Source organism: Hippocampus comes, unplaced genomic scaffold, assembly GCF_001891065.2.
Source record: "Hippocampus comes isolate QL1 unplaced genomic scaffold, H_comes_QL1_v1.1 scaffold64, whole genome shotgun sequence".
In the NCBI taxonomy this organism is placed as follows: Eukaryota; Metazoa; Chordata; class Actinopteri; order Syngnathiformes; family Syngnathidae; genus Hippocampus; species Hippocampus comes.
This window is the reverse complement of record NW_017842053.1, coordinates 339,725-357,326: the sequence shown is the minus strand read 5'-3', so window position 1 is coordinate 357,326 and position 17,602 is coordinate 339,725. Positions and strand designations below refer to the sequence as shown.

The 17,602-nt window shown below is 46.8% G+C and overlaps 1 protein-coding gene across 2 annotated transcripts in view; it reads left to right on the top strand.

Annotated features, from left to right (window-relative positions):
* Positions 1-17,584, top strand: part of lzts2a (leucine zipper, putative tumor suppressor 2a) — a 40,108-nt gene extending 22,524 nt beyond the window's left edge. Inside the window, exons 1-8 of one of the 2 annotated variants that reach the window (XM_019859882.1) lie at positions 51-292; positions 12,150-12,770; positions 13,656-14,294; positions 14,580-14,702; positions 14,856-15,002; positions 16,061-16,522; positions 17,025-17,129; positions 17,424-17,584. In XM_019859882.1, coding sequence (XP_019715441.1) covers positions 12,183-12,770; positions 13,656-14,294; positions 14,580-14,702; positions 14,856-15,002; positions 16,061-16,522; positions 17,025-17,072 — 2,007 coding nt within the window. In that variant the 5' untranslated portion in view covers positions 51-292; positions 12,150-12,182 and the 3' untranslated portion in view covers positions 17,073-17,129; positions 17,424-17,584. Of the gene's footprint in view, positions 1-50; positions 293-12,149; positions 12,771-13,655; positions 14,295-14,579; positions 14,703-14,855; positions 15,003-16,060; positions 16,523-17,024; positions 17,130-17,423 lie in introns of those variants that run through there. The other variant, XM_019859881.1, reaches the window with a different exon arrangement.
* Positions 17,585-17,602: the final 18 nt, after the last annotated feature.

Here is a 17,602-nt window from a genome sequence, read left to right as displayed (position 1 = left end):
AAAGCAAGGGAGGGTTCAGGAGCGGTGAGGGTGGGTGGGGGTTTTGGAGGCGGTGCTAAAGCGGACCAGCGAGAAGCGAGCGCAGAGACGAGTGCGAGGAGGACCGGAGAGGAAAAGAAAAGAGGGGCGTCCGTTTTGAAAAGTGCCAGGGGATGAAGAAGTGTCGGAGCGGCGCAGAGGCGAGGGCGGCGCCGCCGGCAAGACGTTAAGACCATAACACCCGCCGGACTGAATTTTAGCCCAAAATGAAGAACGAACCAAGTGGAGGCAGAGATGCCAGGCTCTCACCGGGGTGAGTGTTTGCATCATGTTAACGGCTCCGTGCGTGTCTTGTAAATGCTCCAAAGTCAGCATCCTGACGTTTTGGCCTCATTTGCATGAAGGCAAAAGTTTGCTAGAGGAAAGTTTTGAGTGTTGATGTGACGTTCACGAATGCAGGCGAGAGAATGGAACACAAAAAGTTGCGTGGCAGCAGCGTTCGCACGCTCATCATGGACTTCAAGGCAGCGGAAGCTTGAATCAGCTCTCATATCTGACATGAAATAATGAACGTTGGAAAGTGGAAGCAGCCGCTGGATGCTTGGGTCAGGGTGTCCACGCGCAAACTGTTCATTTAAGGGGAGCTTTGAACTCAAAACGTGAAAACTGCGGCATTTGGGGGCATTCGTTTTTGTGTGTTTTGGAGCCTGGAATGGCCACAAAACAAACATCAGCACATCTTGTGTCATTTCAACTTTTGTGTCATTTCCCAACTTTTATTGTGCTATGGTACACATTTAAAATGAGAAAAATCTCACATCATACCACCAAAAACAAAAATGTGACAAAAAAGTGGACGCGCAGAACAATTTCCTTCTGCCTTCTAATGGAAGATAATTTAATTGTTGTGCCTGTCGCTATATGTTGCTTGCAAAATACATTTGTAAAAAAAAAAAAAAAAAAATCAATCAATCAATGTGGTTCTCAAAACTCTACACACCCCTGTTAAAATCCTCGGCTTTTGTGGAGAAAAATGAGACCAAGATCAACAATTTCATAACTTTTGCACCATTACTGTGACCCGGTGAAACGGAATCAACTGTAATAATCATAAGAATAATAATAGGAGGAAAGGGGAATTAAAAGACTACTAGAACAGCTTAAACTTCATTTTGGTTTCATGAATGGCACTTTCAAGGGTCGCTGGGGTGTTCTGACTCCCATTTTGCATTTCTTTTGAGATGGTTGGTTCATCCTCAGTTTGTGTTAACTAAGTGACTGTAACTAAATTCGGCAATAAGTGACATGAAAAGCCTACTAGAGCATCTGAACTTTACTCGGGCTTAAAAAGAGGGTCGAAACGGTGGCAGGTGTGTGCCGACTTCCGTTTAAACAGGAGTTTGAAAGTGATTGGTTCGTTTGGAGCACAGCCACATCCTCAGATAAAAAAGGAGATTGAGCCTGACTTGTGCAACGACACCATCGCAATGGTTCGATTTTTACTTATGCTCTTGGAAAGATTTTTTTTTTTTGCTCTTTGAGAAATTTTTTTTTTTTTTTTTTTTTTTTTTTTTAATTCGATCTGGTCTGTGCAACGAATTTTCCACATTCTGCAAAAGAGGTAAAATCTCTTCGGGTAAATGGTGATGTGGTGGAATGGACGAGATTCTCCCATGCTGCTCATTATAATCTGTTGGGGTATTGATTTGAAATTGCAGCCTTGGAAGACCCCCCCCCCCCCAAAAAAAAATAGCTGGTTAAGTTTACCCACAGATTGTTAGCCTGTCGGAGGATTTTCCTCAATCAGCATACATACTTTGCTGTAGGCATACAATACATCGCAGATGAGAAGGTGCAGTCTCCACACCCGCTTCAGTCGAGCGGTATCAGAACTTGTGTTTCTTTAGGGAATGAATCACTTTGACACACGCCGTTTCTCCCCCCCCCCCGTGTGTGCGTGCGTGTGTGTAATTACAAGAGATACGTTTATAGATGCCCGAGCGTGCCCTCCGCTCTTTGTAGTAGTCAGGGTGACGTGTTGACATTTTCGCGTGAGCGAAGGCCGTCATTAAGTGGCCGCCGGTTGCCCCCCCCGCGTAAAACGCGGCCGCCATAAATGGCCAGGTGCTGGCGTGCTGACGTCACGTTCAAAATGGAAACCGGTGGAGGGCGATGAGCTTTGAATCAGAAGAAGGCGGCTTACCTCATCCCCCTGCGTGCGAAAACCAGTGAGGTAAACGTGTGCTGCAGGTCGCACGGAACCCTTTTGCCCCCCCCCCCCCCACCTCCCTCTTTTCTGCGCTGACTCATATATGGACACTTCACAGGCTTTTTTTTCCCCCTCCTCCTCCTCCTCCTCCTCATCTTCTTCTTATTGTCCTCAGATCCACTTTTTCCAAGGCTCTCGTTGAGCTCAACCTCACAAGCCAGGTATTTATGTAAGCCTGAGCATGGGAGAGCGAGAGCAAGCGGAGATGGCGAGAGATTAAAAGTGGGCCTGGCTTCTCTTCACTTTGCTGAATGAGACTTTTCCAAACCAGTCGACCCCCCTTCCTCCTCCTCCTCCTCCTCCTCCAGCCATCTTTTCCACTTTCCCAGCGACGCGCATTCCGAGCGAACGCTTTCAGTACGTCGACGCATACGTCGGATATTTTCTTCGATGAGCGCGAGTGAATTATACATCAAAGCCGGCGCAGTTGAACCGAGGCGTAGCTGCTTACGTAATAGAAGCTCGTTTAGCACCGCTGCCTTAACAAGCCGATAGCCTCCGTGCAACATGTTTGCTGGAAAAACAACAAAAGAGCCTGGGTTACCAAAAAAAAAAAAAGAAAAGTACACGTGATAAAATCAGTGAATGAGTAAAGCGATCGCAGCGCAGCTCCACTTCCACTCTCACGTCGCAGGCAAATCTCAAGTGGGAGTTGTAGCAGACCTTTTCTCTCAGCTCTGTGCCCTGTGTTGTGCCGAAACAATGGGCCTCCGCGGCGCATTGAGTCACAGGCTGCAGGGGGTGAAGCAAAGGGAAGTTTGGGAGGGGGAAAAAAACTTCTTTTGCAGCCTCTTTTACAAAGCCTATAAAAGTTGACTTTTTCACCGTTTTTTTTTTCCTCTCTCTCTGTTGTTCTCCATCAACGACACTGACAAAGAAGGGAGGAAGTCGATCCAACCATTGTCATTTTTTATTTATTTACTTATTTTTTTATGACGCTTATGCTTGATGGGGTTGCGCCTGACTTTAGGGTATCGAGACAGAAATGAAATCAGGCGAGTGAACCGCTACACCGGGGGTGTCAAACTTGTCGCGGGCCACATTGTAGTTACCGTTTCCCTTGGAGGACGGTTATGACTGAAACCATATAAAGAAGTCAAGAATAACGGTTTAGGGCGGCCCGGTGGTCCAGTGGTTAGCGCGTCGACCTCACAGTGCAGAGGTCGTGGGTTCTGATCCTGTGTGGAGTTTGCATGTTCTCCCCGGGCTTGCGTGGGTTTTCTGCGGGTACTCCGGTTTCCTCCCACATTCCGAAAACATGCACAGCAGGCTGATTGAACACTCCAAATTGTCCCGAGGTGTGAGTGTGAGCACGGATGGTTGTCCGTCTCTGTGTGCCCTGCGATTGGCTGGCAACCGGTTCAGGGTGTCCCCCGAAATCGGCCGGGGTAGGCTCCAGCACCCCCCTCGACCCTTGTGAGGGGAAAAGCAAATCGGAAAACGGATAGAGGCAAAGTGAGGCAAAGGTGGTGACATTTCAGATCGAAAACTTCTGCTTTCTGCCGACAGAGCACATCTAAATTTAAGTTCTCAGATCAATGCGTCCTCAAAGTTAAACATCTCAAGTGGTACCATCGATTCTCGCAAACAGACAAAAGTCCACTGCGTCTTTAAAAAAGAAAAAGAAAAAAAAAATTGACACTCGTGGTATTTCCAGTGTCTGCCTGTCTGACCGCCGTCGGGTAACTGTCAGCGTCTGGAAAAACTCCTGGAAAACACGACATCCAGCAGATCAGGAATTTCAACCAGCTTTCGACTTTCTCACACCAGACGGCTCCCCTCGTCTCTTTCCACCTGCGCCAGACTGCATCTGCCCCGAATGGCTGCTCGACGAATCTGCTCCAGAAGCGTAACAAGCAATCAGCTGCTTGCTCCCAGTTAAATTAGTCGTCCACCATTTTGATTGATTACTTTGAATTATTTCCTCGAGAGAGAAAATTAAAGTGTCCAAAATGCAACGCAGCATCAGTTCCTGCTTTCATTTAGCACCTGGAGGCCATTGACCAGGCTATGAACAGATGTTTTGTCTGTTCTAATTATTTTTTATTTATTAATTTTTCCTCGACAGGGCCGTTCTTATAACCTCATTTTCGGAGGCTCTCAGCGGCGACGCGGACGGGGCAAGTTGATTCGAAATGAAGCCATAAATAAGCATGCGCTAGACAGTTTGTGTCCCCAGATGGCCATCTCGTCTTCACGAGACTTGCGTCTTATTGATGTCTGATGCATCCTACTTTTTTGTCGGTATCTGGCTGCTCTCGCCGTCAACCCCCAAAGAGAATTTTGGAGCGTGCCTGTTGGATCAGGGTTCGGTTAAGCCCACGCTTGAGAGAGCTCTTGCCTTGAAAGCGAAGTGATGTTTCCGCACGGATGCGTTCGCTACGGTGCCGATCCGTTAATCCTTCTGCGGCCTGCGTCGCGGCGGAGCGTCGGCGGCGTGGCGATAGCTCGATCGGCGACATAAGTAGCGTGACATTAAAACAGGGAGACTCATAAAGCTAATTTGACGTACTGTACAGTCGCGGACATGATTTGCGAACAAACACCCTAAACACCCGTCTCAATTGTAGTTTTTTTTTTTTGGACTGTTTTTGTCACTCCTATAGTCCACTACAACACTTCTTCATCAAACTTGACCACTGCATCCATTTTCCGATGCGCTTTATCCTCACAAGGGTCGCGGGGGTTGCTGGAGCCTATCCCAGCTGTCTTCAGGCAGTAGGCTGGGGACACCCTGAACCGGTTGCTAGCCAATCACAGGACACACAGAGACGAACGACCATCTCGCTCACACTCAGACCAAGGGACAATTTAGAGTGTCCAATCAGCCTGCCATGCAGGTTTTGGGAATGTGGGAGTAAACTGGAGTACCCGGAGAAAAACCACACAAGAGAACATGCAAACTCCACACAGGAAGGCCGGAGCCAGGATCGAACCCGCAACCTCTGCACTGTGAGGTCGACGCGCTAACCACCGGAACACCGGGCCGCCCGGCGAGAAATTTCAATCAACATATTGACTCTGTGATTCTTTTTCCGGGTAACGTCGCACATTAACGAGTTCTCATGTTGCTCCGCCTCACTTGCCACCGCTTCAGATCCTCACCAAACTTTTCTGCCCAACGTCACCCACTCTGCCCGTTTTTCTTTCCTCTCGCGCATGAACAGTGCCGGGCCTCTGCTTCCTCGGTAACGCTTGCAAACAGAGGGAGAAAAGTCCAGAACGAGCAACAAATTGACTGTATAAGAATGGATGTGGGGGAGACTGCGTCTGTTGCCAATTACTACCGGTAAACTTTTTTTTTTTTGGAGAGCTTATTCCTCCTTCTGCTTAATCAAGTCCCAGCCGCCTGGACGCTTGATCTCCCAGCTTTTGTTCAAAGTTGCAATCAAGTATTTTCTGTTGCCAAAGTGGACAAAAAAGAGCTTTGGCACCCAGGAGGCTGTTTGTGATCCCACAAGTGGCCCACTGAGAGACGCAGAGAGAGACAGAGAGGCCATGTGGGGGGAAGGTGACAGTAAGCAGCCACTCAGACAAGCCCAGTCACTGTGTTGGAATGGCGGAACAATATAACCTCCAGTCTTCTGGCGGCTAATGAAAAGAAAAGACTCCCATTCGTTGTCCCGTGAACTGCTGGGGGTTTGGGGGGTGTTTGAAATTGACATTTCTCGCTGGATGGCAGGCAAACAAATGGCAAGCGTGATGTGGTATTGACCGATTGTGCGTGTCGGTGGGCTTCTTGCCTGCACTTGTGGATCTTTTCTTTTGTTGACTCACCTGCTAGCCCGCTGACAACTCTCGCGATGAATGGCCGCCACCCAGGCTGGAAATTTCTTCTCATGTCTTTCATGACTGAGCTTAACTGATGTTGTGCTGCGTCGTACTCAAAACTCTTTTGGGTTGTGACGCCGCCCCCCCCATTCCCCCCCATCAAAGAGGAACTATTAGAATAGTGGATCTTAACCTGGGTCTCAGGGGTTCGACGGAGCCTCTGCCATGGAGGGTAAGACACACCCGACTCAACATGTTAATTAGTTATGACACGCCCGCTTGGCCATCGCTGGCTGCAGATGGTCACATGACATCGCTTGTCCACTCAGTGCTGTGGGAAATTTAGTTCGCTTAGTCATCAACGTGTGACTGTCGTGATAGTACGTCGTTCAATTTAAAAAAAAAAAAAAGTATACTTATCTCTTGAAATTTTGTTGACTTTTTTTTTGTTTTTAATAAATGTGGGGTTTTTTTATATATATTGTGAATTTGTAAAATATATATATATATTTATTTTTCACTCATGAAGGGTTCGGTACCTCTAAAAAGGTCAAGAACCACTGTATTAGACAGAGCTATGGCCTCTTTCTGTGGTTGCCATATATTTAGTCCAGCATTTGTTCAGATGGTGTCTGCGATCCGACTATATTACTCTTCCCACCTGTTGCTCTCGCCGGCTTTGCCCACGGTTAGTCACGCCGCGCGTGTTGCCGCTCCAGAAGCCCGATTGAAAATCAAATCGCGCAGCTCGGGCGGGAGGCGGTGGTGGCGGATTGGATTAACGCCTTCCATTCCAGATTTCTTTTTCTTGCTTCAAATGAATCACCACGCTGAAGAGAAGACGAGAGCGAGAGAGGGGTCCCTCGAGAGATGAATAGTTGGCTCATTTCGTATGAGTCTGATCCGCCTCGTGTTTCCACCGCTGATTGTACATCATCGCGGCGTGACAAAAACAAAGAGGAATGCGACACAGTAAACAAAGGGCCGCGGTGTTTTTGTTTTTGTTTTGCTCATTTGCATTGTTGCCGTTTGTCATAAGAAGGAAAAACCTTTTTTGGGGGAGAATTTTTTGTTGTTGTTGTTGTTGTTGGCATGGTGACAGTTCTATTTTGACCAATCAGCTGATTGACTGAAGGCCACTAAAAATGACTAAACAATTGCTGTTGATTGGAAAGATAGTTTTTCTGGTTTCACGCAAGGGCCTCGACATAACATAACATCCGCAAAAAAAAACAGACTACTGTACAGTGGTACTTCGATTTACGAAATTATGTAAGTCGAGACGTGTTTTCCATGTAAAGGCCCTAATCCGTTCCAAGCCCCACCAAAAATTCGGACATAAATGTTTTCTAAAGCATAAAAATGCATCAAAATATGTAACAAATACATGTTCCAATGAAATGATTGCACAATAAATGAGAGTTGTGAATAATGTAAAAAAAAAGAATAGAGTAAAGAATAAAAATGATGCTCATTTAACTTAACTGCGTCCTCATCAGTTTTTTTTTGCCCTCTTTTGTTTATGTTCTGGTTTTTGCCTGGCAGTTTTTTCAAGAACTGATCCAAGGACTTTTGCTTTTGTCGGTAGAGGTCTCTCTTAGCCAATGGAATGCCAGGAAGATGCTGGGTAATAGCCAATGGGAGAGCAGCGATAAGTATGTTGCGTTCAGGAAACTCGGAGATGCGATTAGCAGCCCAGACTGTATTTTTACCTTTCGTATCTCGAAATTTCTTTTGTAACAAGAGGCAATATTTTCCTGTTGAAGCGTTTCGTAACTTGAAAATTTTGTAGGAAGAGACGTTCGTAAGTAGAGGTACCACGGTACTACATTACAAGTGTACCGAGCCTGACGCTAAGCTAAAAGTCGAGCCAATTCATCATTGCCATGTTATTTTTTTCTGCCCTCATTCTCCTTACTTAAAATTTTTTCTCCTTACTTTGGATACGGGCCACATTCTGAGTTCGTGTCTCTTTCCAACCGATGCGTTCAAGACAATGGGGTTTTTCACCGCCGCGTCCATCCCCAAACCGAGCTGAGTCGAGATGGGTAAAATTAGCATCGTTCTTTTTTACGGAAGCATTCGCAAGAAGCAAAATCCTTCTGATCATCGCACCGTGAACTCCGCTGTCGGCAAGCAAACTCAACAACATGTTGACACGACTGATGAAAAGCAAACGTTGCGAGATGTCAAGATCATTAGAGACCGGTATGCTCAATGTCCTAAATGAGGTGGAAATGTAAAAAAAAAAAAATCTCAAAGTTTGGATTCCGTGATCAGTCTTCAAGTCCAAATGCCTTCCTTGCTTTGGTATCTGAAAGAAGCAGATGTTTGGAAGACCCATAAGAAACGGCACATTTGGGTACCATTTGTAATTATGTCTCCCTTCACGATTGATTTCCCCTGCTAGGACATCATAAGGCGTCTTGTGTGCTCGCCAAATGGGATTAGTGAGTTCTGCTTTTCCCAAGGCCTCTGTGGAGCCTCTCTTTCAGGTACTGGAATGATGGAATCCTTCTGAACTTGACGCCCCTCCCACTTCCCCATCATGACCTCCATCGAGTCCGCCTTTGTCTCAACACCCCTGCAAACTTCTTTTTTTTTTTTTTTTTCTTCGCCCTCCCGCCGAGCCTCCGGAACAGCTGTGCTCCGGGGTTGCGTGCGATCGCGAGGAATGATGTGTTGCCGCGGAACAATGCGCTTCCGTTCTCGGGAATGGGCCGGCGGTATTAACAGTTTTATAATAACGGGATTATTTGCCCATCACGGACCCTGCGAGTGTGCCTTGTTATTAGAGAACTACCTGATAAGCTTTTTTGTGTCTGTCATCATCATCCTTGGCCAATTGGTGGCACGCACAACCGCCTTCGAGTTGTTTTCTAAAGCCGTCCGCGGCGTTTCGGACTTTTCGAAAGGGGGGGGGATGCGGTGTAAAGTGCCCCCGGGCTGACCCCATGATTGCCGGCTGCGACTCGATTGGCGTTTATTTTTAAACGTCGACTCAAATGCCTTCGCCGAGAGAAAGAGCCCATGAAAAACTTATCTGGCCGATTTCAGGCTCTTAAGATGTGTTCTATTTTTAGGGCTGATGACAAATGTTTTCCTTCTCTCTGTCCTTGTTTTGCTGATATCGAGGATGATGCGTGAAACGAGGAAAATTGGAGAGGGAACACGGAAGCTACATTCGCCACCTTTCCTGTAACTGAAATATTCTCATCGCGGTGCTTTTCAACCACCGAAATGTCATCCTGGCCACTGATGGTGTCGCGGTCCGTTCACCTGACCACTCAGTGACAGTGTAAATGCAAGCGTGACTAGCGAGCCGTCTGTTTCTATAAGCCCAAGATCCTCGCGACGCTGAAGGGGATAAGCGGGATAAAAAAATAATAAAAAAAAGTGGGTGGATTTTGACCAAAGAAACTTTTGGTTTTTGGGCCATTGGATCTATTGTTTTGAACGAAACATTCGATCAGGGTTTGCAGTACTGAACATATCTGATTGGATCACATCTGTTTGCAAACGGCAAATACATAGTTGATCTCTGGAAATTTTGACATTCAGGAACTATGTCAAGTTCCTGAAGTTTTAGGTGGAAATGTGGATTCAGGCCAAAAATTCCTGGACAAGTTTGATCCTTGGGGGTCTTCTTTTTAACCCCAAATTTTTTTAATTTAATCATCTGGGGTGAAGTTCCTGTGGTCCAAATTCACTCGGAGTTGTTTCTAGTACTTTACCCATGGAGGGAAGACTTAAATCGCGTTGCAACATCAGAGGGGAAATTAGCTTTTTGGATTTATTGCCTGAGTGGTCGTAACAAAAGCGGGGTCACCGTGGTGGGAGGGCAGCTCGCATCCACTCCTAAGGGGGGGGTTGTGGGGGTCACACTTGACAATCTCAGAGGATTGTTCCTTCAATTGGAAATGAACAGTGGGATGGAGAAAGGGATAAAACATAGGCGGTGTTCACCGGGTGTTATTATTTTTGGGGTATGGGAAAGCATCAGATCGCAAAAATGTCGTTAATTGTTTTGGATCACTTGCACATGTGCAGTCCACAAAGAACCGTCTCTGAGAAAACCAAACGCACAGTTGGCTGATCAATTATAAATAATTAGGCCGCCTCTTTGTTTTCTTCTCGTGGGCCGGATAGCCGTGACTTCCAGATTCTCGGCTACCTTCCTGGAGTTATTTTAGTCTGTTGGGGGGGTTTCGTCTCGCATTTGAAAACTACAATAGGTTGTTCAGGAAAGTATTGTTTTTCTTATTTCAATGCCTGCATCTGTTGCGCAGATTGTCCAAGATTTTTTATTTTATTTTTTTTTTTAAACACCTAAATGACGTGGCGGGCTGGATCTGGCCTTAACTTTTGACACATGTGACCTACAGTAAAGTTTCAGTACAATTTATAGAATCACTTTATTTCTTTTCCATTGTCAAATGTTTTTATCCAGTAGTTTTTTTTTTTGTTTTTGTTTTTTTTGCAGGGCTGTAAAGGATTGATTACAAATGTATTTGTTCTACAAGTCACTTTGTAAGTCAATATAGACAATGTTCGTAAAGTGAAGTCACAATCAAAACATTTGATGAGGATTTGATCCTTTCATGCGGCGTATCACCTGACAGCTTTTTCCACCGGAACCCGACTGATGTGTTCCTTCGGTGCCGCGACGGCGTTCGTTCATCCCGGCAGACTGTGTGCACTTATATCTGCCGTGGATTATTCCGCCTGGCCAGACGGATTTAGGCTTTGGCACGACGGGCTGAGGATGTGTGCTCACCCGGGCAGCCGACACCGATAATGCTATCTGCAAACGGAAGGACTTAATCTGCTGCCACGCTTACAGTTGGAATGGCGCGCACGCACGGCATCGAGTTAAGCGTCGTTTTCATCGGCGTTGCCCAAAAAAAAAAAAAAATCACAGCCGCGGACCCGCTCGCTCATTTGTCTCTTTCGATTTTCATTCGTGGAATTGGCAATTAGCAGCAGCGTTCGTCAGGGCGGGGTTGCCTTAGCCAAACGCACGAGGCGGTGGGGGCTCGCGATGTAAAATTTTGACGATTATGTGCGGTGATCACATCACCAAAATGATTTTCATATGTAATGAGAAGACACACTTGATGCTTTGATTCGTGTGAAAGTCAACTGCAACGCTGTCGTTGGTGATAAGTGGAATGATAAAGTGGTTGACGGTTGAGGATAAAGAATCCACGTTTTTGCTGTTGTGCGCGCATTAGATTTGCCATTCAGGCATAAAAGTCGTACAATATTTACGACAATTATGACTTTTCTTCTGCGGGAGCATCAATGGCAGGCCGTGCATTTTGCACCCGTGCCATTATCAAGTCGCAATTATAGAAACCGTGCTTGAGAAAAATGCACTATGACATCAGAGCACACAACATCATCTCAAGCAGTTCAGAGTCAAAATGGAGCTCATGACCTGGAAAGATTTTAAACATGAAAGACAATACATCATACTCACCAGAGTTGCTAAATATTAAATGTATTACACTGTGCGGATGGAACAAATTTTACTCTGACCTAAAAACAAAATAAATAAAAAAAGATTACATCATTGAGGGCTCAATTTTGTTCAGGCAAGCAGAGAAGTTCTTGTTCGCCGAGACTGCCCCCCCTACTGCTTAGCATTAGCATCAATTCAGTATCAATACCACAAGTATCAATACCAGGTATCGATATCAAGCTGATTTTGGCCTTATTGTAAGGTATCGATATTGTGCAGCCTGCCGATACCAGCCACCAATACTTTAGGCTAAAAAATAAAAATGTGACATTGAGTTAGTCCTCCTCTTCAGTAGTTGGCGCTATACTGCGGCTTTTTGACACAATGGCGAATCGTCATCTGATTCAGAAAGGATTTTTTGGTTTTATTTATTTTTTTGGTCATTGTGTTAAATGTAAATTGAATACATCAAAAGTACTAGCAGTAACAGTACTCGGTTTCGGTGAATACCCGTATGGGTGTCAAGCTTGAAAAAAAAAAATGTTGAACATCCTTAGTGAGCTTCGGATAGTTGATAGACTTGCGTCTAAATTTGCGATCCGCCGCAGAATTTCGTCTTAAACCGAGGAAGCCCTGTCAAATGTTTTCTCTCGTCTCCTCCCACAGGCTGCGTGGTGTGGCTAACGCCGTCGCGGTGCCATGGCTCTAGTTCAGGCTCTTCTTGTCGCTGACCACCCCAAGCCCGCCGTCGACGTCCAGCAGTGCCAGCCGCCCTCCTCCTCTCCCTCCCCGCCAACCTCCTGCAGCTCGGCCACCGCGATGGGTTCCGTCAGCAGTCTCATATCGGGCCGGACGTACCAAGAGAGGCACTGCCGAGCGGCCAGCGAATTTAGCGCCAAGCAACGGCGCTCGACGCCGGCCACCAGCTGCTTCCGCCTCCAGGATGACACCCTCCGCAGCGCCAGCTCCTTAGAGCAGCTGTTGGTTATCTGCAACCAAACGCAAGAGCGACACCCCCAGGCCCAGGTTCTGCCACCGCCGCTGCCCACCAAGAAGCAGCCTCGGCCCGGCAACTCTGCGTCCGGCAAGGGCGCGACGACCGCCGCGAACAAGAACTCTGGATACGCGAGCAATGAGTTGGTCGTCGGCGATTGGAATGACAACGTGGTCGTGTCCGCTGTCAGTCCTTGCAGCGACTCGGAGGACCAACGGGACAATCGGACTCTGAATGGCAATATCGGAGGACCTCCCCCCAAACTCATCCCAGTTTCCGGACAGCTTGAGAAGGCAAGTAGACGAAATGACGCTATATATCCATCGAGGGTGATCTTTTGGTCGTGAGTAGTGTTGCGTTTGCGCCAAGCGTTACTTTTGGAGTCTTCAAATCGCGTGATGGGTCCCTCAGAAATAATTTTTTTTGTGTGTTGGGGGGCAATGTATTTGTGTGTTTCAGTTAAAACTATCCACCAGTTGCTCATACAAGCCAAAATTCAGAGTCGATAGCGGGTCAAAATTCCCGTGATGTTTCATTATGCCGATGCTTACCATGAGCAAAAAGAAGATTATTGATGACAAGATCAGGGTGGGCAGTACAGTAGGTCACGTACATCAGCAGTTTTTTTTTTTTTTTTTTTTGATTTGTTATGTAGGATTTGAAAGACATTTAAATGACTCATTCTGTTTTTTTTTGTTTTCGATGGTGGCCACTTCAATGTATTAGTTCCAGAATTGGCTGCAACTGGCCACAGTTTTCTATACTGCCATTAGATGGCGCTGTCGACGTTAGACAATGTTACGTCCAACGCGGCCTATATAAAGTATTACAAGATCGTCCGATCGCTATCCAGGTATTTTGGTTAGTAAATAATACAATAAAAAATGTTCGATTAAAATCATTCATAATTTCTATGTATGTTTTAACCTTTTAACCTAATTTAATTTTTTTTTTACTTTCCTAACTTAATGATCAAACCAGAGTTGGCCAAGACCCATTCCTATTGTAAAAAAAAATGTACTTGACGACAAATGCCGTCGCTGGCACTCTTTGTTAGAATTCACGTCAATGGTGCTCAAAGAGTGAAAGAACAACAGAAAACGTTTTTTTTTTTAACTGGTTCAAGATGCGAGTCTACCTCCAGCAGAGCTGAACTTGTCTCGTTCTGTCCTTTTTAGAACATGGAGAAAGTGCTGATCCGTCCAACAGCGTTCAAGCCTGTCGTTCCCAAGAATCGCCACTCGGTGCATTACCTTTCTCCGCGACCAGGCGGCTGCAGTCTGTCAGAGAGCCAAGGCAGCCTCAACCTCCTCCTTCCCCTCGCCGCGTCCGCCGGCGGACCAAACGCAGCAAGCGGCGGTAGCTCCTCTTCGGAAGACAAGCGCGACTCCTTCGGCGGGGCGTGCAACGCTCGCAGCAGCCAGTCTTGCTCCATGTCTGACTCCGGGAGGAACTCCCTCTCCAGCCTGCCCACTCACAGCAGCACGGGCTATAGTTTGGCCCCCAGCGAGGGCTCCAGCTCCGGGTCAGCCCACCCGGAGCCCGGGCACGTTCTGGTCAGAAACACTTCAAGTGGAATCGGGATTCACGGTCACTCGGATAGCGGACGTTCGTCGTCCAGTAAGAGCAGTGGCTCGGGGTCACTGAGCGGGCGCGGGCAGCCCCTGTCGGACAGCGGCTCGTGCGGCCACTCGTCGCCGCCTGCGGAGGGCTACGAGGTGGTGGTGCGGGACCTGGAGGAGAAGCTGAGGGAGCGCGACATGGAGCTTCAGCATCTGCGGGAAAATCTGGATGAGAATGAAGCCGCCATCTGCCAGGTGAGACCCGAGGCAACTCACTCACTGAGCAAAACGCGAGAGGAAGAAAACCCATCTCATCGCAAGACAGGGTTAAGTTTGTCTTGATTTGGGGGCCGATCCCTGAAAAGATTTAACACCCACCAATGGGATTCTAACTGTCCGTAGATGCAGCAAATCACTACTTTCCATTAGACATTGCTATGGCCTAACTAAATGAGGCTCCTCCCCTTACTTGAACATCGATAAAATGGACGACCTGACTTCACCCTTGCAACCTCAATGCTTTTTTTTTTCCCATAAAAGGTGTATGAGGAGAAGCAGCGTCGCTGTGAAAGAGAAATGGAGGAGCTGAGGCAGAACTGCGCCACCAAGATGAAGCAGGCCTCTCAGAAGGCCCAGAGGGCGCAGCAGGTGTTGCAGTTGCAGGTTGGCCTTTTGGAATTCTTCTGCACTCAAACGTACTCATTTAATTTAATGTCCTGGGATTTGATTGTGTCTGAATAGCTTTATTTCAATTTGCGTAAAATTTTGCAACGTCTCTGTGTCTGCATGAAGCCAGTAATGTTGTCGTGTTGTCAGATATTCCAGCTACAGCAGGAGAAAAAGAAGCTGCAGGAGGACTTCTCATCTCTGCTGCAGGACAGGGAATCTCTGGAGAGGAGGTGCGCCACCATCCAGCGTGAGCAGACGCAGCTCGGCCCGCGGCTGGAGGAGACCAAGTGGGAGGTGTGACACTTATTTTTTTTTTTTTTTCCTGGCAGGATCATGCTAGCATGAAAAATACAGTTCAAGTCATTGAGGTGCTAATATAGGATATAGTCTTATCAGATAAGTGGAGCTGTATTCAAGCAGAAAGCTTACTTTGAAACCCGAACCCGAAATTAAAGCCCTATCCGTAGTTTAAAATCGTAACCCTAATTTGAAACCCAACTTTGTAACCCAAAGCCCAATTTAAAACCCTAGTTTGAAACCCTAACACTTCTTTGAAACCCTCATTTCAAACCCTAATCCCACTTTGAAACCCTAACCCGACTGTGAAACCCTACTTTGAATCCCTAACCCTAGTTTGAAACCTTAACCCTAATTTGAGACCCTACATCAAAATCCTAAACCTAATTTGAAACCCCAACCCTCTTTTGAAACCCTGACCCAAATTTGAAACCCTAACCCTAATTTGAGACCCTACATCGAAACCCTAACCCGAGTTTGAAACCCTAGTTTGAAACCCTAACCCTAATTTGAAACCCCAGCCCCATTTTGAAACCCTAACCCTAATTTAAGACCCAACATCGAAACCCTAACCCTAGTTTGAAACCCTACTTTGAAACCCTAACCCTAATTTGAAACCCCAAACCTATTTTGAAACCCTAGAAGAGACTTCATCAAATATTCCAACAAAGAACAATAGTCAGCAACAGTAGGTATGAGAAAACATAACCCATTCTTTCTAAACATTTAGTTTACATGAGTTCAACCTCGATAAATAAATTGGCCAGACGATTAATTTGTTGGCCCCTCGTCATCAAACTCATCTTTTTGACCTTCACACAAAAATAAATGTGAGCGAATATAAGCAAATTGCATACTACAAAGTACACGTGTCTGTCTGTTTTTAGTAGCTGAAAGGAGAAAAGCAGAACCATACTTTGACATTCACTTTAGAGGCGCGTTCAAAGAACCGCCAACAAATGTCAGGTGCACATGGAAAAAAAACACGACCAACCAATTCAACCTAACGAACAACAAAATCTCTTCCCATTGCGTCACGTCGCGGTGGGCCGCAGGTGTGCCAGAAGTCGGGCGAGATCTCCCTCCTCAAGCAGCAACTGAAGGAGATCCAGTCGGAGCTGAGCCAGAAGGCCGGCGACATCGTGGCGCTGAGGGCCCAGCTGAGAGAAGCCCGATCGGAGCAACAGGCCGGCCAGGCTCGCTGTCAGGAGGCCCAGGCGGCCCTGCGCACTCGCGCCCTGGAGCTGGAGGTCTGCCAGAACGAGCTGCAGAGGCGCAAGAGCGAAGCCGAGCTGCTGCGGGAGAAGTTGGCGCGCCTGGAGGACGAGACGCCGCTGCGCCTTGGGAGCGCCAAGGCCCCGTGCGTCGGCCTGCCCCTCCGGCAGGGGCGGGGCCTGTCCGGCAGGGGGGCGCCCAGCCCCTGCGTGTATCGCGACGTGGAGGACTGGGGAGGAGAGAGCGATGAAACCAAGGCGCTGAGGCAGAATGCAGAAACTCTGCTGGGACTCAGACAACAGGTACTGTCGGCCGATTTGCAGCAGCTTCATTATTGAGTACATTCAACGTGTTTTTGTCAGTGGCTAAATCGGTCAGGGTTTATTACACACACAGCCGTTATTCATTAATCGCAAATGTTTCTCATTTGGCAAATATGCTCTTATGGTGGAGATATCGGCAAAATAAAATTCCAATAACCCTTTAAATCTCATTTGCTGCCATTGACGGCTGTAGAAGGAAGTCAACAGTGCATTATTTGAACTGGGTTGGCCCTAATTTCCAATCATGTGACGAGATCAAGATAACGCTTTAAACATAAATTCACTCCATAATACATGCACAATATATTTCAACACGAAAATATAATCAAACAGAATGGAATACTTGGAATGCATTTTTTTTAGGTTGTATAGAATAATGTCGCATGGGTGCGAGGTGGACTAACGAAAAAAAATTGACCAAAAAGTTACCAGAAAGGCTGCTGGAGTCAAAACACGTCATGTTTGTTTGCCTTTGTGTCAGGTTGACAGGCTGAAGGCCGAGCTCATGTACGAGAGGAGGACAAGTTAGGAGCAGCTGTCTCGATTTGAAGATGAACGCAGGGTATGGCAGGAGGAAAAGGAAAAGGTAAAAATTACTTCAAGTCAGTCTTGACACATTTCCATCATCAATCCACCCGTTTTTAACCAGCTTTGCGGGCAGCCATTTTGTCCACTACTGTTAGCTGTTGTCTATTGAAATTGACAAAATGGCAACTTTCTGCTTCATTCTTATGCCACAATTGCAATATGAATTAGAATATCGCATTTAAACTAATTTCTGACTGGACTTGCACTTTAAATAGAAGGACACCTACAAACAAAGTTATTTGTACTTTATTTGCTTGCGTCATTTCCCTTCTTCCCCGGACCGGACGATCAGGTGATCCGCTACCAGAAGCAGCTGCAGCAGAACTACATCCAGATGTACCGGCGGAACCGCGACCTGGAGCGGGTGATGCGGGAGCTGAGTCTGGAGCTGGAGACCAGGGACATGGACGACTATGAGGTGCACAGCGGCAGCAACGACATCCACTTTGAGGAGATAACCCGCACTGAGAT